At 37.1% G+C, this 19759-nt stretch overlaps 2 protein-coding genes across 4 annotated transcripts in view; both read right to left on the minus strand.

Moving 5' to 3' along the window:
• Positions 1–19261, minus strand: part of TLR1 (toll like receptor 1) — a 40054-nt gene extending 20793 nt beyond the window's left edge. The window contains exons 1-2 of one of the 2 annotated variants that reach the window (XM_055326888.1): positions 19183–19261; positions 13735–13792 (exon numbers count right to left, since the gene is read on the minus strand). The gene's annotated coding sequence lies outside the window, so the exon portion shown is untranslated. Of the gene's footprint in view, positions 1–3872; positions 3959–13734; positions 13793–19182 lie in introns of those variants that run through there. The other variant, XM_055326887.1, reaches the window with a different exon arrangement.
• On the minus strand, positions 610–19313 carry TLR6 (toll like receptor 6). 2 transcript variants are annotated; one of them, XM_055326886.1, is made up of 2 exons: positions 19272–19313; positions 610–3651 (listed from the first exon to the last, which is right to left on the minus strand). In XM_055326886.1, the coding sequence occupies exon 2, from the start codon at positions 3580–3582 to the stop codon at positions 1189–1191; it is 2394 nt and encodes a 797-aa protein (XP_055182861.1). In that variant the 5' UTR covers positions 3583–3651; positions 19272–19313; the 3' UTR covers positions 610–1188. The 2 variants fall into 2 exon arrangements, with proteins under 2 accessions (XP_055182861.1, XP_055182860.1); XM_055326885.1 differs by lacking the exon at positions 19272–19313 and adding an exon at positions 3873–3932.
• Between the last annotated feature and the right edge of the window lie 446 nt (positions 19314–19759).

A 19759-nucleotide genomic window follows, 5' to 3' on the forward strand; every position in this document is an offset into this window, starting at 1 on the left:
GAATATGGCTATGTTTGGAGATACAAATTTTGAGGTTGAGGTTAAATGAGGTCATAAGGGTGGGACCCTAATCCAATGTGATTGTTGTCCCTATTAGAAGAGGAAAAGACACCGGAATGTGTGCACACAGAGGAAAGGCCATCTGAGGACACAGCAAGAAGGCAGCCATTTGCTAAAATTCTAAAACAACCAGAAAAGTCCTATTCAATAACGAGTTATAAATAAATTTGGCTCTGAGTTTCCTCCGCAAGCAAATAAATCCATATCTTTGCTCTCAACAACCTGTGACTGAAGGCTGCACAGCTGACCCTTGAACAATGTGGAAGTAAGGAGTACTCACCCCCTGTGCAGTCAAAAATCCATGTATAATTTTAACACCCCCAAATTTAATTACCAATAGCCTCCTGTTGACCAGAGCCCTTACTAATGACATAAACAGTCAATTAACACATATTTTATATGTATTATATATTGTATCCTCACAATGAAATAAACTAGAAAAAAGAAAACATTAAGAAAATCACAAGGAAGACGAAATATATTTATTCTACTGTACTGTAAAAAGTCCACGTACAAGTGGATCCATGCAGTTCAAACCCGTGTTGTTCAAGGGTCAACTGTGTTTCCCTTTATATATATAAATTATTAAATCAGGAGTCCTCACTACATATTTGTGTGCCAGGATTAAAAATTTAATAATATACTCAGAAAAAAAATCCTTATTTTTTATAACTGGTCTAATTTTTTCCCAAACTCCAAAGTTGAACAGGATGACAAAGTTCACCTACAGGTCAATGAGGCTCCATAAGACACTCTAAGGGCCATTGTGTACATTTCTGAGGTTGAGCCTTTCCTTGTCACCATGAAGTCCCATAAACTCCTGCTCACACAGAATCCATTTGGGAAAGGAGAAGGGAGAGCAAAGGTCCTCTAATGAGCATTTACTCAAGGGTGTTTGCATTTGAAATAGAATGGTTGAACCAGAAGCCACTGAGCTATCTGTAATACACAGGTTTGAGCACCACCTCAGCCTCCATCCTTGCTCCCCAGATGAGCTGAAATAGTTTTCATGAAGTCTTCACTGAATGTGTAGAGAGACTAGAGGCACCATCTAGACAGCAACTTAAAACCATCATGTTCATCGGAATCCAAGTTAATGATGGTTTCTTAAATGGGATTTCCTGATTTTTAAGAAGCTTCTGCATTATTGTTTTCAGCAATTAGTGTTAACTTCATATTAAAAGCAGCTCTAATATTAGCCCAAAAAAGTCCATGTTTGCTCTTCTCCTTGGGCCATTCCAAGTAAGTCCGCTGCGTCATGAGAGCCCTCAGCTTGTGATACTTGCTGGGAATGCAGTTCTGTGGAATGGGTTCCAGCAAGATCAAGATTAAGTTATTAGATCCTTCATGAAAGAGATTGTGGTGGGCAAAGTACAGTTCATAATGGCACCACTCACTCTGAACAAAGTTGGGAGATAAAACAAAGATGGACTTGTAACTTTTCTCAATGCAGTTTATGATATTTTCCACAATGCTCTTGCCAGGAATAAAGTTTCTCTCATGGAGACAAATCCTTAGTTCTTCTTTTTCTAGACAGGGTACCAGTTCATTTTTCACCCAGGCAGAATCATGTTCACTGTATGAAATAAAAGCATGGAACTGGATGTTTCTTTGGAGTTCTTCTAAGGGTGTGTTTCTTGCCCTGCGCCGGGTCTGGGTCCACTGAAACACCATCCTAAGATACCAGGGCAGATCAAAGTAGATGCAGAGGGCAGTCACAGTAACAGTGAAGATCAGCACAGCGACCCCAATGGTGACAAGCAACAGAGTTGTGTTGCAGGATAACTGAGACACGTGAAAGTCCTTCAGTAGGGTTCCCTTATAGTTTTCTGGATAGTCACACTTATAAGAATCAGGCCAACCCTCTACTACTTTGCTTGCTACCTGGCCTAGACTTTGGACAAATTCTCTCAGCTCACATGTACATTGGAAAGGATTATTCCCTGCGCTTATGGACCTAATGTTATGGCAGCTCTGGAGGAAATCAGCTGATGGATTGGAAATTGAATTAGAGTCAATGATCAGTACAGAAAGCCTATTAAAAGTACCACAGTCAGGAAAGTGGGCTAAAGAATTGGAAGCAACATTGAGTTCTTGCAAATCTTCTAGCTTCATGATTGGGTTAGGAATGCTCCTTATTCTGTTATCGTGAAGATCAAGTACCTTGACCTTGGGAGGTAAACATCTGAAAACAGAGTCAGTAAGTATATTTGAAGACAAATTTAACACCACTATACTCCCAACCCAAGTGCAATTTCCATCATATCTATCATATTCCAAAGAATTCACACTAACATCCAATATTTCCAAAGATGTCATATGCTTCGTCATGAGACCTACTTTGTAAAGGTCTTTCAATCTATTCTTTTGTAAGATAAGTGTTTCCAATCTAACTAGGTGGGAACAACTTTGAAAAACACTATCTGTGAAAACATTCTGGGTAAAGTTCAAAAACTTAAATGTGTTTGATGATGGAGGACAAAGCATGTGTATAAAAGGTGTGTCTGATATGGTTAACATCATAATGTTCATCTCAGAAAAAATTGTGTATAACGCTGTCTGTGAAAAAAGAAAAACTTCATTTTTAACATGCTCTATTTTCAATGCTTTCAGTGCTGTTTTAGGATAATGAATATATTCCTTATCAATGCTTTCAACGATTGTTAAATTATAAATATTGAGATACTGTACAGGTTTGGGCCAAAGAAATTTAAATATTCTAACCAGGCATTTCCAAGTTGTTTTCACATGTTGGAGAGTAAAATTCAGTAAAGTTGGACCTCTGGTGAGTTCTGATAAAAATTGAGTTAAAACTTGACAGTTGTCATTATTCAACTTAATATTAGTCAGTTGTAAGCACCCTAAATTATTAACTAACATGTTTGCTTGGACAGAGAATAACTGATTTGGATGAAAAACAAGATGAAGTGTTTTTGTATCTAGAATTTGAAGACTTCTTTTTTCACTTTCTTTTGCATAATAACCTTGTAAATCCAGAAGGATATAACTTAGATGCAAATGAGCAATTGGTAGCAGATCTAATTGCCGTAACTTTGTAGCACTTAAACCTAAGAATTGTAGTTGCGTCAAGTTGCCAAATTCCTTACAAATGGGCAGGACATGAAAGTCATTGAATGAGAGGTCTAAATGCTTGAGACTCCTGATAAGATGGCAGGACATGTTCCGTAACTGATTGTAAGATAAATCCAAATATTCCAAATCCTGGTTGAACTTGAAAATGCTAAAATCAAGCCACCAGATTCTATTATGAGAAATTCTCAATATTTTTAGCCCTGAGAGATAGCTCATGTCAGAGAGGTGAAGCTCAGATATGTTGTTCTGAGACATATCTAAGATTTTGGTTTTTGGTGGCAGGTCTCCTGGGACATGAGTAAGGTTCATATTTGACATGTCTACTGCAAATTCACTTTCATCAGAGAATTGGATTATGGTTCCAACTATTAAGGTCACAATGTACACAAAATGGAAGCTTCCAGTGATAGAGTCTTTGTCTTTGATCATGATGTTGAAATGACTATTCCCCAAAGGGTTGTTGCTGTTCTTCAGAGCATCTTGATATGTGTCCAAATTCTAAAAATATAACACACATTTAAAAAAAATAAATAAATAAAATATATAACACACATTAAGATGTATAAATTTTGAATGATTGCTCCTCAAACCTCCACTTTCTAATCACAAAATCTCAATGATCTTTTCATTCACTATCAGAGTCATTTCTGTCCACATAATTAAGTGTGATATTTTTCCCAGTTATGCAGCTTGCTGGTACCAGGGGAGGCAATACAGACCTTGTTACCGAATAATTGTGGTTCTGGGTTTTATCCTGTCTGGGCACTCTCTGAGGGATCCACTCAGGGGCTTAGCTTTGTTTAACCCTCTTCAGAACTTTCTCAGGACTGGAACAGTCTCCTGGGTAATGTTTACTGAAAATCTTTAAAGGCAAACATACCAGCCACAGGCACCTGGAACAAAGAATAACAAATGGGACAAACAGCACACACACCCAAAAGCCAAGGAAGGAAGAGGCTGGGAAAAGAAATACAGGGGAGAAAAAAGTATTGGGAAAGCTCCATGTATACCAGGAAATCTAGAAAGCCACACATGTGTCCAGGGCTATCTGCATGCTCAAAAGACCTAAGAAAATCCTAAACTTTCACCCCTGGCTGACCATTGGCTTTGTGAAAGCAGAAAGTGAAGGCTAGGGCAAAGTTGCAAATAGCCTGGTTAAACATGGAGGCAATGCATCAACAGAGAGCCAATGGTATCTCATTGTTTTAATTAGCAATTCTCTTATGACATATGATATTGAGTATCTTTTCATATGCTAATTTGCTATTTGGTGAAGTCTCTGTTCAGATCTTTTCTCCATTTTTAAACTGTGTTATTTCCTTATTGCTGAACTTAAGAGTTCATTATATATTTTGAACACAAGTCCTTTACCAGATTGTGTTGTGTAAATATTTTCTCCAAGCTAGAGTCTTATCTTTTCATGTCTTAATGGCATCTTTTAAAGTAGAAAGTTTTAATTTTAATGAAGTCCAACTTAACAATGTTTTCTTTCATGGATTATGCTTTTGATGTAGATCATCTCTATACCAAGGTCGCCTAGATTTTCTCCTATATTATCCACTAGAAATTTTCTAGTTTTATATTTTACATTTAGATTTATGATCCATGTGGGGCTAGTTTTTGTGAAAAGTGTAAGGTCTGTGTCTAGATCCTTTCCTCTTTGTTGTTGTTGTTGCATGTGGATGTCTAATAGTTCCAGCACCACTTATTGAAAAGACTATCTTCTTTACTGAATTGTTTTGCTTCTTTGTCAAAGACCAGTTGGCTATATTTGTGTCAGCCTGTTTCTGAGTTTTTCATTCTGGTTCATTGACTTCTCTGTCCATTCTTTCACCAATACCATACTGTCTTGTATACAGGAAGTCTTGAAGTTGGGTAGTGTTACTTCTCTTTCTTCTTTTCTTTTTTTCTTCTATAAATGGATAATAGTTTCTAATTTATTTGCATGCCTTCTATCCCAACTCTATGGCATTCATTTTTATAAAGGCAGAACTAAAGATAAAATACAAAGATCAATGGTTGCTAGTGTTTGGGAGAAGAGAGAGATGAATAACCAGGACAAAGAGGATTTTTTAGGACAGTAAAACTATTCTATATGATATTGCAATTGTGGATATATGAACTTCTGCATTTGTCAAAGCCCATAGAACTATACAGCACAAAGCCTGAATCTAAGTGTAAATCATAGACTTTAGTTAACAATAATATATCAATTATATAATGTGCCTCACTGATGCAAAATTTTGTAATAGGAAAAGCTGTATACTGTGGAGAAGGGGTACATGGGAACTCTCCTGGACTATTTGCTCAATTTTTTTCTAAAACTAAAACTTCTCTTTAAAAATGGAGTCCATTAAAAAGAGAAGTATATAGAAATGCAAGTTTTTTGTATATTAATTTTGTATGCTGCAATTTTACTGACTTTATTTAATAATTCTAGTAGTTTTGGGGGGACTCTTTAGGGTTTTCTATATACAGTATCATGCCTTATGTAAATAGTGAAAATTGTACTTCTTCCTTGCCAATTTGGATGCCTTATATTTCTTTTTCTTATCTGATTACTATGGCTAGGATTTCCAGTACCATGTTGAATAAGAATGGTGAGAATGGACATCATGTCTTGTTTCTGATTTTACAGAAAAAGCTCTCAGTTTTTTACCATTGAGTATGATGCTAGCTGTGGGTTTTGCATATAAGGTCTTTATTATGTTGAGGTTTGTTCTCTGTAAACCTACTTTGACTGAGATTTTTATCATGAATGGATGTTATACTTTTCAAATGCTTTCTCTGCATCTATTGAGATGATCATATCGTTTTATCCTTTCTCTTGATGTGCAGTATTACGTTGATTACTTTGCAAATACTGAACCATCCTTACATCCTTGGAATAAATCCCACTTGATAGTGGTGAATGATTTTTTAAAAATGATTATTAGATTCAGTGTGCTTATATTTGATGAGGATTTTTGCATCTATATTCATCAGAGATATTGGCTTGTAGTTCTTTTTTTGTGTGTGGTGTCTTTTTTTGGTTTTGGTTTCAGGGTAATGCTGGCCTCACAGAAAAAACTTGGAAGCTTTTCTTCGTCTTTCATTTTTTGGAATAGTTTAAGAAGACCAGATATTAACATTTCTTTAAAGTTTGGTAGAATTTGTCTGTGAACCCATCTGCTCTTGGACTTTTGTTTTTTGGGAGTTTTTTTTTTTATTACTGATCCAATTTTATTGCTAGTAATCAGTCTGTTCAAATTTTCTATTTCTTTCTGATTTAGTTTTGGAAGGTTACAAATGGATTTTACCCATTTCTTCTATGTTGTCCAATTTGAATTTAAGAGATACAATCCCATTTACAATTGCACCAAAAATAATAAAATACCCAGGAATAAACTTAACGAAGGAGGTGAAAGATCTGTACTCCAAAAACTATAAAACATTGATGAAAGAAATTGAAGATGACACAAAAATTTTAAAATATTCCATGCTCATGAATTGGAAGAATCAATATTATTAAAATGTCCATTTCACCCAAGGCAATCTATAGATTTAATGAGATCTCTATCAGTATACCAACATCATTTTTCACAGACCTAGAACAAATAAACTTTGTTTGGAAGAACAAAAGACCCTGAATAGGGCAGCCCAGGTGGCTCAGCGGTTTAGCGCTGCCTTCAGCCCAGGGCATGATCCTGGAGACCTGGGATCAAGTCCCACATCAGGCTCCCTGCATGGAGCCTGCTTCTCCCTCTGCCTGTGTCTCTGTCTCTCTTTCTCTCTGTGTCCCTCATGAATAAATAAATAAAATCCTTAAAAAAAAAAAAAGACCCTGAATAGCCAAAGCAACCTTGAGAAAGAAGAACAAAGCAGAGGTATCACAGTCTCAGATTTCAAGATATACTTCAAAGCTGTAGTAATAAAAAAAAAATGATCCTGGCACAAAAATGGACACATAGATCAATAGAACAGAATAGAGAGCCCAGAAATAAACCCACATTTATATGGTCATTCATCTACAATAACAGAGGTAAGATTATGCGATAGGGAAAAGGCAGTCTCTTCAATGAATGGTTTTAGGAAAACTGGGCCACTTAAACCATACACAAAAATAAAATCAAAATGGATTTTAAAAAGTAGGGGAGAGAAGGAGAAGAAGAAGGTATTAATAGAAATGGTTTCTGAAGAAGCACAGGCATTCGCTTACTGGACAATGGTATTAAATCAATTGTCTTAAAAGTTAACTACATGACTATGGCCTCTTTTCATTGGACTTAGAGGATATTTTATTCTCTTTTAAAGGGCACTCCTTTATCCCTCCAAAATGTTATATCACTCAGTGTGATAATTTAAAATTTTACAAAAGGGCAATCAAGGAGTTATTCCCAGAAGCTATAAGACATTCTCAAGAGTTTACACCAGTATTCAATTTGGCACTAAAATCAGCCATCTGTTGCAACCAGTGACTTCTCATGGGTAAAGGGTTAACAAACCCATCTATCTCTTGCTCCAGTGATTAATCTTACCAATGATTAACTTTCTAGCTCTTTTCTGATAATCTGACACATGTAGAATGTCCACTATGTTACCAGAAAACACTACTTTTTGGCAAAAATGACTCTTGAATGGTAAATAGTATCCATGTTAAAAGGACTATATATGAACTGTAAGTACAAAGTAAGAAGCCTATGCTATATTTCCTCTCCTACATCTTTCCAAGAAAGTGAACAGTGTGGCCTATTAGGGCTTGTTGGTGTGAATGATTAGATGAACCTGAGATAAACTCCTGGTGGTCATTGAGAAACCATGCACTCATTTGGCCAGACTTTCAAGTCCTTAGCTAAGATCAGTCAAGGCAACATGAAGTAAAAGGATTGGGGGAGGGGCACCTGGGCAGCTCAATTGATTGAGCATCCAGTTTCTGATTTTGGCTCAGGTCTTGATCTCAGGGTCCATGCTAAGGGGTTCCATACTCAGTAGGGAGTCTGCCTGAAGATTCTCTCTCTCCCTCTGCTCCTCCCCCAGCTCATGCTCACACACTTTCTCCCTCAAATAAAAACAAATCTTTTTAAAAAAGGAATGGTGAGGGATTGGAAGGCGCATCCACCTGTGGCTTGATGCCTAAATCTCTTTGGTACATGACAGGATAAATCCTTTTGTGAAGGTGGAGACTGGAATAAGGCCAAATTTGTGTCACAGTGAAGAACCATCTCTACTTCCATGAATTGGACCTCACTAAAACCAGTTGTAGCTGGGCTAGCAGAGATGATACTACTGTTCATGGAGCCATCTGAGTAGGTATGATTAATATATGCCAAACTGGGCATTAATGACTGGATGAGGGCACACCAGCCCATGGATCCCATGTTTGTGACTGAGACAAAACAGTGGGACTACAATTTTGCAAAAGGTCAAGCAGAAGCTAGTCCCGGGGGCACCTGGCTGGCTCAGTGGTTGAGAGTTTGCCTTTGGCTCAGTTGGTGATCCCAGGGTCCTGGGATTGAGTCCTACATCAGACTCCCTACAGGGAGCCTGCTTCTCCCTCTGCCTATGTCTCTGTGTCTCTCATGAATAAATAAGTAAAATCTTAAAAAAAAAGTAGAAGCTAATCCCAGAAACTAAGACATACACTCATGAGTCTATACCATTCCAGCTCTGATCTGCATGGAAAAGCACTTAAAAGCCCCTGTAGGGAACAAAAGCTAGCAGGACAGACAGGGCCCACAGCTGCCTTACTCCCTTCACAGCATCCTAAGAGCAGCAATGGCAGCTGTGATGTCCACAGGGCAGCATCCTGCACCTACACCAGAATCTTTACAGCCACACCCACCTAGAACCACCTACAGGTAGATATTAGAGGTACTCTTACAGAGTGGGAAGAGGCAGATGAGATCACATATGTACTCCACCCTTTGTGGTCACTGGAAATCTTTTTAGTCACAGGATCTTTGATACAATTCCCATAAAAATGGATATGTGTTTTTTTCCAATTCACATTAGACCAAAAGCAACAAATTGAAAGTGACAAGATCTGGCATTGGATAATCTGAAAACATCAAGTTCCTACAGTTGACATGCTGATAAAACAGGAAAAGAGTGAAATATTAAAAAGTACATTGAAGAAATCAGAAAGCATATCAATTTGAAGCTGCCATGTGTAAGAGATAACAGTTTTCCCAGAGCCCAGAAAGTCTCACTGTACAACAGATTATAGGCATCGATGTTCATGATACTGATGCTTAGTGAATGAGAAAAGATTACCTGTCTGAAGGGTGGAGGCAGGTGCAGGAACAGATGCCATACTTGGGACTAGTACAAAGGGTTGGAATATGAGGTTCATTCTACCCTATTCAGGGACTGATCTACACATGTAAACATCTAGAAGTTCCCAGGAGATAAGAGCAGACAACATTACTTAAGTAGGGGCTTGTGGAGCAGAAAAAATTGAAAGCAGATTTTGACTACTTGTTCAGTTTTATTAACAAAAGGAACCACTGTTCATTACCCGAGAGCACATTAGAAACAGTAAATAGTTAAGAGATAAATAGGGTCTCAATCAACCATTCTTTGGAAGAGTAAAACTCTTGTCTAGAGAATTTCATTACAAAATGGCATATGGGGGGATCCTGGGTGGCTCAGTGGTTTAGCACCTGCCTTTGGCCCAGGGCGTGATCCTGGAGTCCTGGAATCAAGTCCCGCGACAGGCTCCCAGCATGGAGCCTGCTTCTCCCTCCTCCTGTGTCTCTGCCTCTCTCTCTCTCTATGTCTATCATAAATAAATAAATAAATAAATAAATAAATAAATAAATAAATCTTTAAAAAATAATGGCATATGGCTAAAAGTCCCTAGGGGTGTCTGGGTGGTTCAGTTGATTAAGCATCCAACTCTTAGTTTCAACTTAGGTCATGATCTCAAGGTCATGAGATCAAGCCCCACCTCGGCTCAGTGCAGAGTCTGCTTTAGATTCTTTCCCCTTTCCTCTCCTTCAGCCTCTTTCCTCCCCCTCCACCACTCAGACACACAACACTCTCTCTCTCTAAAATAAATAAATAAATAAATAAATAAATAAATAAATAACATCTTTAAACATCCCTCACTATTCCTCTTCTAGAGCCTCTTCCAATTGCCACCAAAATGCCCATGAAAACACAGAAACTTTTAAAACCCACCTTGCAACCAAAAACAAAGAAAGATGGAAAATTAATGGTGGGATCCAAAAGCATCTACACGCATGAAAAGGTATCAGGAGCCAAATTTAAAAAACCCTGGCATACTCAAGCTTTGCCTCAGGAAAATAGACTCCCTGACAATAATGGGAAGGAATTTTGTCTCTCTCTCTCTCTCTCTGTTTGCATCTCTGTTTGCAGATCTATGATCTTATATGTAGAGAGTCTGAAAGACTTCATTAAAAAACTGTTAGAACTATTAAACTCAGTAAGGCTGCAGGATACAAAACCAACATAAAAATAGTTGCATATTTATGTATTAACAACAAACTCTCAGAAAAAAAAAAAACAACAAACTCTCTGAAAAAGAAATGAAAGAAAAATCTCATTTACAAATGCATCAAAAAGATTAAATACCTGGGAATTATTTTAACCAAGGAGGTAAAAGACCTATATCCTGAAAACTTTAAGACATTGATGAAAGAAGTGGAAGAAGACACAAATAAATAGAAAGATATCCTGTATTCATGGATTAGAAGAATTATATTGTTAAATTTTCACAGTATCCAAAGCCATGGATTTTGTGCAATTTCTATTAAAATTCCAATGGCATTTTTCAGAAAAGTGAAAAAAAAATTCTAAAGTTCATACGAAATTACAAAAGACTCCAACTAGCCAAAGCAATCCTAAGACAGAACAAAGCTAGAGGCATCACACTTCCTGATTTCAAACTATACTACAAAACTGTAGTAATCAAAACAGTATGGTATTGGCATAAAAACAGACAAACAGATGAATGGAACATAATCAAGAGCTGAAAAATAAACCCATGCATATAGATAGTCAACTAATATTTGACAGCAGAGTAAAAAATATTTGATAAGGCAAGTGTAGTCTCTTCAGTGAATGGTGTTGGGAAAACTGGATATACACATGTAAGATAGAACCCCTATCTTATTCTACTGTCAAAAAACGTATTCCAAATGGATTAAAAACTTAATTATAAGACCTGAAATCATAAAGTTCCTAGAAGAAAATATAGAGAGAAAGCTCCCAGACATTGGTCTTGGCAATAATTTTTTTGACCTGACACCAAAAACATAGGCAATAAAACCAAAAATAAACAAATGAGACTTCATCAAACTAAAAGGCATCTGTACAACCAAAGAAACAAGCAGCAAAATGCAAAGTCAGCCTATAAAATTGAAGAAATTTTTTCAGTCATATTATCTGATAAGGGATTAATATCCAAAATATATAAGGAACTCAGACAACTCGATAGCAAATAATAATAATACATTAAAAATTTTTTGACTTAAAAATGGACAGAAGACCTGAATAGACATTTTTTGAAAAAAGACATACAAATAGCCAACTAGTACATCAGAAGATGCTCAACATCACTGGTCATTAAGGAAATGCAAATCAAAGCCACAATGAGCTGTTACCTCATGTTTGTTAGAATGGATATCAAAAAGATAAAAGATAACTTGTGTTGACAAGGATGTGGAGAAAAGGGAACCCTTGTGCACCAGTGGTAGGAATGTAAATTGGTGCATCCATTGTGGAAAACAGTAGTTTCCTCAAAAAATTAAAAATAGAATTACCATATATCCAACAATCCCACTTCTGGGCATATATCCAAAGGCAATGAAATCACTGTCTCAAAACCATACATCGCCATACTCATTGCAGCATTATTCTCAATAGCCAAGATATGGAAACAACATAGGTGTCCAATGACAGATGAAAGGGTAAAGAAAACGTGAAAAAATACACACACACACACACACATATGAAACTTGAGAGCATTATGCTAAGTGAAATAATGTCAGACTGAGAAAAATAAATACTGTATGAACTCACTTGTATGAAAATCTTAAAAAAGCCAAACCAATAGAGTAGAAAAGGGATCCCAAGGGCTCAAAGACAGGGAGAGATAAGGAGATGTTGGTCAAAGGTTAAAACTTCCAGATATAATATGAATGAGTTCTGGAAATTTAATATGCAGCCTGGTAACTATAGTTAACAGTAGCATATTATATACTCGAGAATTGCTAAGAGAGCAGATTCTCACAACCTAAAATAAAAGGTCATTATGTGAGGTGATGGATGTGTTAACTGTGGTAACCATTTTGTAATAAATATATACATATATATATTTATATATAATATGTATATATAATTATCACATTGTAGATCTTAAATTTACACAGTGTTATGTGTTAATTATATTTCAAATCCAGAGAGGGAAAAAGAACTAAACAAGAGGTAGGGAGGGATTTGAGGGTGGGTACCTATTGTGTTCTGAGATGTGTAAGCCATACAATACTTGTAAAGGGTGCAAAGATAAGAACGCTAGGGAGCACTATTCATCAAGAGTTGCAGTTTGTATATGTAATACACCATTAGGTCAAAGTATCAAAGAATTGGGCAATGAGAATAAGAGAAGCTACTCCTTCATACTGGTTAAAACAAATAGCTAGCTCACAATGAAAATATAACAGATAAGGACACTTACACAATGAATAACTGCATCAAAATTTACAAAGTAAAAATGCTAAAAACAAAGGAGATATTGATAGTGAAGACGGTTCATTTCTCTGGGTCACAATTAGATCAAGCAGCATAAGATAAGCATAAGAGGATTTGAATAAGATAATAAAGGATTGAATAGAAATACTGAACCTATAAAAAAAGAATATTGTATATCTAAGTCCCCAGGTTTCATGGAGCACTTGTTAATATTTACTCTTTAGTCAAATAAATTTTTAAATAAATACCACAAAGCAGAAATTCATAAGTCATTTTTCAGACTATAGAATAAATGTTTTTATTTTTTATTTTTTTTTAAAGATTTTACTTATTCATGAGAGATACAGAGAGAGAGAGGCAAAGACATAGGCAGAGGGAGAAGCAGGCTCCATGCAGGGAGCCCAATGTGGGACTCGACCCCAGGACTCCAGGATCATGTCCTGAGCTGAAGGCAGGCGCTTAACCACTGATCCACCCAGGCCTCCCCAGAATAAATTCTTTAAACCACTGTTTTATATGTTCTAAACATTTTCTGGATCAAGAAAATCACGTTTTCAATTACAAACATTAAAATTTCTTAGTGTCAACAATGTGTTGTGCACATACTCTAGTCTCCTCCTCTCACCCTAAATCCCCTAAATGCTGGGGGAGAAAATACACACACACACACACACACACACACACACACACACATTTAAAGTCAGGAAGAGAAGTCTTTCCGGGAACAGACCCCAAGAGAAGTCTCTGAGAATCACAAATAGATTGGACTATGATGGAGTACTAGCTTCTAAAAGATGTCCACCTCCTAATCCCAGAACTTGTGAATATGCTATTACATGGAAAAGGAATTCAAAGTGAAAATGGAATAAAATTTCCCAATCCACTGACCTTAAATAAGAGGGTTGTCCTCTATTATTCAAATGGAATCAAGGTAATCACAAGGGTCCTTAAAAACAAAAAAGGGGAGACAGAAGAGGAGGTCAGAGTGCTGTGATGTGAGAACTTGAGTTGCCATGAGGAAGGGATCATCCGCCAAGAAAGGCAGGTAGCATTTAGAAACTCAAAAAGGCAATCAAAGTAAATAGATTCTCCCCTCGGGCCTCCAGAAGGAATGCAGCTTTGCCAGCACCTTTATATAAGCCCAACAAGACCTATGTTGGAATACTAACTTACAGAATTGTAAGATACCAGATGTGTTTTTTAAGCCACTAAATTTGTGGTAATTTGCTACAACAGCAATATAAAATTAATACAGACTAGTTTGTTCCACCTTTCTGATGAATAGGCTGTGAAAAGAGATCAATAAGCAGTTTGACATGGAGCTTCAACCACAATTTGGGTTGTACAATAAAAAAGTCTGACACTTACGAAACAAACACCAGAATAGAAAGGAACCAAACTCAAGATAGAAGTTAACACCCAAGGAAACAGAGATAAAAGGGTAGAATAGCCATTGGTAATAGATAGATATCCTTAGAGAGAGATAAGAATCTTAAAAAAGAATGGAGCAGGAATCATGGAAATTAAAAACCTAATAATTAAGATGGAAAACACTTTGTGTGAGTTGAATTGCAGAGTGGCAATGCTGATGATGTGAGAATTAGTGAGATAGGCGACCAAGAAGAGGAATTTTCCCAAAGCACAGCACATGAGCCCAAAGTGATGAAACACATAAAAGAAATCCTAAAAGATATGGAAGACAGATCCACTGTCTGAATTACCAGAGGATAGACTATCCTCTGAAAAATAAACTGACTCCCTAACAAAAAAAGCAATAAAGAGAATGCAAGAAGCAATACTTTGCAAAAAAAAAGGTAGGAAAATTCAGTGCTAAATTCCAATAAATATTGATGACAAAAATTTTAATAACAATGTGAAATTAAAATTGCCAACAATCACAAGGGAAATTAGTAGACAGTGGGGGAGATGGACAGAGTGAATGAAAAGCATGCTATGATCCTTGCCTGACTGTGGAGAATCTACAGATAGATACCAATTAATTGAAGATATTAGAAAAATGCAACTTTAAGTATGTATATTATAAAATTAAGAATAGTTACTTGAAAACACAAATAAAAGAGATAAATTCCAATCATTTGGTGGTAGGGAAAAGCTCAGAATGAAGAAATCCATCTAGCTCTTTACTGAAGGGATAACATGTAATGATTAATTAGGATGTTTTTATATTGTAAGAATGGCTTGCTATTATTAGCAAATCTATGATGATCATACATCAATAGATAAACTAAGAAAAACAGATGAGCATCTCCACAGATGCTAAAAATTCATTCGCTAGATTCCAGCATTCACTTTTGACTAAAAATACGACTTTAAATAAAGTATATATTGAAAAGATACTTTGAAAACTTCATATAAAATATATAAAGTGTCTAACTTAAATATCACACTCCCAAGGCATTTCTGTTAAATTCGATGTCAAGAATGTCCACTATTATTTAACATTGTTCTAGAAGTTCTAGCCATTATAATTAAGATGTAGGAGGGGAATGAGAGACAGAAATATTGGAATGCAGAAAATAAAATTATCACTATTTTTAGATTATATGATTGTTAGTGTGGGAGATCCAAGAGAAGTAAGGGAAAAACTGTTAGGACCAGTAAAAGAGTACAATAAAGTGGCTAGCACAAAATTTTTGAAAAAGAAATCTAATCATCTAAAATTACTGGGTTGTCAAGCAAATTATACTTATCTCCATATAAGTAAATATTACAGTGTGGCCTTTAAAAATAGTGAAAACCTAATTCCATGGGAAACTGTACACTATGTGTAAGTGACAAAAAGTTTATTTTTGAATGTACAGCAATAAATATGTATAGATATATGTGGGAAAATTAAGATACATATCAAGATACTAAGTAATTATCTCTACATGGTAAGATTATAAGGGAGTTTTATTTTCCTCTTAGCTGTTACCTGTATTCTTCAAATTTCTACATTCAAAATTAAGAAGAGCACATTATTGGAGTGCCTGGGTGTTCAGTCACTTAAACATCTGACTCTTGATTTCTGCTCAGGTCCTGATTTCAGAGTCATGAGATAGAGCCCTCCCATTGGGCTCTACACTAGATGTGAAGCCTGCTTAAGATTTTCTCTTTTTCCCTCTGCCCCTCTCCCTACTCATGCTTGCTGTCTATAAAAAAAACAATTAATTAATTAAAAAATAACAATAAATATTTAAAAGAAGAGCACATTATGTGCTTAAAAATAAAAATCAATAGTTAATAATATGAATTATGTCCAATATCACATAAAATAAAAATGCTCCCTATGTTTACTGCAGCATTATTTACAAAAGTCAAGATTATAGAAGCAACTCAAGTGTCTATCCATAGGTGAATGGAGAAAGAAGATGTGGTATAGCTATACAATAGAATATTACTCAACCATAATTATTACTTGCCATTTGCAACAACAACAGGCACAGACCTATAATGCTAAGTGAAGTAAGTTAGAGAATGACAAATACTATATGATTTCACTTATATGTGGAATTCAAAAAGCAAAATAAATCAATAAACAAAAAAAAGTAGAAAACAGACCCATAAATACAGAGAACAACCTGGAGGTTGCCGAGGGGAGAAGGGTTGAGAAGATGGGCAAAATGGGTGAAGGGGAGTGGGAGGTACAGGCTTCCAGTTATGGAATGAATAGGTCAAGGTGATAAAAGGAATATCAAAGGGAATATAGTCAATGTTATTGTAATAGTGTCATATGGTGACAGATGGTAACAACACTTGTGGTGAGCAGAGCATAATATTTAGACTTGTTGAATCATTATGTTGTGAACTGATACTAACGTATTAAAACTAATGTAACATTGCATGTCAACCATACTTGAATTTTTTAAAATGCATATTAAAATAAAACAGGACATAGCATCTAGATAAACATGTTTTTGGATTGGATCTCAGTTTAGACAGACCCAGCAAAGAAGTTACTTGAATAATAAGGGGAGAAGGAATTTTAAGATGGACCCACCAGGGGGCTCTGGGTAGCTCAGTAGTTGACTGTCTGTCTGCCTTTGGCTCAGGTGGTGATCCCAAATCCTGGGATCAAGTCCTGTATCAGTCTCCCTCTGCCTATGTATCTGCCTCTCTCTGTGTGTCTCACATGAATTAAAAAAAAAAAAAAGATGGATTAGCATTAGGTTCTATTAAAAAATTATAAATGTTAATTTTTGATAATGTTCTTTGGCCATGTAGGAAAACATACTTCTTTTGGAGATATAGGATGAAGCATTTACAAAGGGAATATTAGGATGGCTATAATTTAATATATTTAAGCATAAAAGAAAGTGAATCAAATGGGAATTGTTTCTTAAAGATTAAAAAAAGTATGATTATTTTTACCTACTAAGTTGGAAGAATTAAAAAATATAGTATTGGTAGGTGTGAGTAAAATAAGAACTCTTGTTTACTACTGGCAGAAATGAAAAATTAGTACAAAATGTAAATTCCTTAAAAAACATGCTTATCCTTATTTTAACAATTCCACTTCTCAGGATTCTCTCCAAAAGGAATTATCAGAAATACACATAAAAATATTACTATGAAAAATGCTTGTGACATGATGAAAAATTGAAAAAAATGATACTATCTAGTGTAGAAAATGGTTTAGTCAGCTATTATATACCTATAACAAGGGATAGCAAGCAGCCTCAAATATTGTACTTTTGAAGTAATATAATGTTATGTAAATATAATTTATATTTATATTAATCTATATTTGTAATTTATAACTAATATAATGAACAAAAGAATACAAAATCGTATATGTAGTTGAACTGTAATTTTGTAAAATATGATTAAAACCTGACAAAATACACAAGCCTCGGGAAAAAGAGAACGGGAAGAAATAAATACACCAAATGCTAATCGTGGTTATCTCTGAATCATAAATAAATTTCATTTTCTTTCTTATATTTTTATATGTATTTGCAAAATTTCTAATTTTGAACCTTTTTAAAAAAGATTTTATTTATTTATTCATGAGAGACACAGAGAGGCAGAGATGCAGAAGGAGGAGAAGTGGGCTCCGATCCCAGGACCAGGATCACGACCTGAGCCCAAGGCAGGCGCTCAACCGCTGAGCCACCCAGGCGTCCCTTGAATATTTTTTTAACTCGAAAGACTTGTCTCAAAATATAGCTAATGCAAAAATATTTTATATTTAAAGAAACATGTCTATATCATTTGGAATATTGTTAACTCCAGAGCACTGCTTCCCCAGGGTACTAGGTAGTTGACACTCGTGGATGAGAAGCCCCGCGAGGTCCCTCCACGGTGCGGTGATGGGGCACTGAAACGTAGCCACCGTGTAGGAAGGTTGACCAGGTGCCCTGAGAACAGCCTGCCCCCCCAACACATGTACACACACGCACACACATGCACATACATGCACACACACACACAATACTCCTCCAAGGGCTTTTATATCCTCAAGCAGTCCCTAGTGTCTCCTCTTAACAAGCCGGCCAGGAGCTTTTCTATTTAAGCAAAAGAAAGTAGCAGGAAAAAAAAAAAAAGGGCGGGGGGAAGCAGTCGGCCAGAGAGTTCATAATTTGTTTTCAAAGGAAGTAAGCAGAGATAAAAGGTAAAAGGTGTTTTTTTTTTTTTCCTTTATTGCATCAAAGAAAGGGAGGGAGAAAAAGACAGAAGAGGCTCTACCTCAACGGGGAGGAGGAAAAAAAAAAACAAAAACCTTGGGTGGATAGGATCTATGAAAATTAAAAACCACCAAAAAGACACGATGGACAAAACACTGAGGTGAGGGAGCGCGAGGGCACAGTCAGGTCACCCGCCGTGCAAGAAAGGCTCTGCCGTGCCGGTCCGAGGCCAGCTGCCAGACCTGGAAGCAGGCGGTTCGAGACCCTTCCCCGCCACTCCCTCCGCTTAGGACCCGCTTGTCCCAGCGTGGGGAGCCGGGCACAGCGAGAGGAACAGCGCCCACAGCATCTCCAGGATGCTTCTGCATTAGCGACAGCTACCCAAGGACAACTTAGGGTCCCCTGAGACGGGGGCGATCTCCGGCTCGCGTCTGCTGTGACCCCCACGCCGGGTGCTGGGTGCCCCGGGGCGGCCGCCCTGCCGCGGCGCTGCTGGGGGCTGGGGAGCGCAGCCCCAGACCCAGGCAGTAACACCGCTCGGGTTTCCGCGGAGCTGCGGCTGCAAGGAAGGGCTCCGTCTCTTTACTGTCTTCTCAAGACAGCCCCAAGCCACCTGCTTTTTTGTCCTTCTTGTAAATGCAAAGGACATCCACGGCCCCTTTAAAGGGGCACTTAAACTCATCCGGCAAAAATGTCAAAGAAGCGTTACCTGCCTCCGGTGTCGCCCTTGGCATTTTCTCGCATAGGTGAAGTATGGGAGCCGTAATCTGGAAGAGCCACAAAAGCCAGTTTACTTACCTAGACGTCTCCTGCTTAGAAGAAAGAGAAAGTAAGTCACAGGGCCCCGGGGAAGTAAGTGCATGACAAAAGGCCAAGTCCTGGGTTTCAGGGAAGTGACACCACAGAGATGGTTTTGTGCCATCTGTTGAGCCTTCCTGGAATTACCCCTACGTAGGGATTTCCTTTTCAAAGGTCCCGTGAAAAGCAGGTGGGTCAGCAAGGTTTGAGGGGCTGCGGACCAGTTTTTAAACTAGTAGGAGCGCACAGGTGAGGACCAGGTGAAGAAAAATGGTTTTTCTAAGGTGAGACTGATCTGTAAGAGTTTGCAGCAGGAATGTTACATTGTCACCAGGGTAGTTATTGAATGAACATTGCCTGTTTTCTATTAGCAGCAGATTTAACTTTTCCAAAAGAATTGCAACCACCCCTATCAAGCAATTTTGGAGCATGCTTTTAGCTGGATGAGGTGCCATGCCTCCAAGTAAAATAAGCTTAGGTGAAGGATT

Source organism: Nyctereutes procyonoides, unplaced genomic scaffold (genome assembly GCF_905146905.1).
Source record: "Nyctereutes procyonoides isolate TBG_1078 unplaced genomic scaffold, NYPRO_anot_genome, whole genome shotgun sequence".
Classification (NCBI taxonomy): domain Eukaryota; kingdom Metazoa; phylum Chordata; class Mammalia; order Carnivora; family Canidae; genus Nyctereutes; species Nyctereutes procyonoides.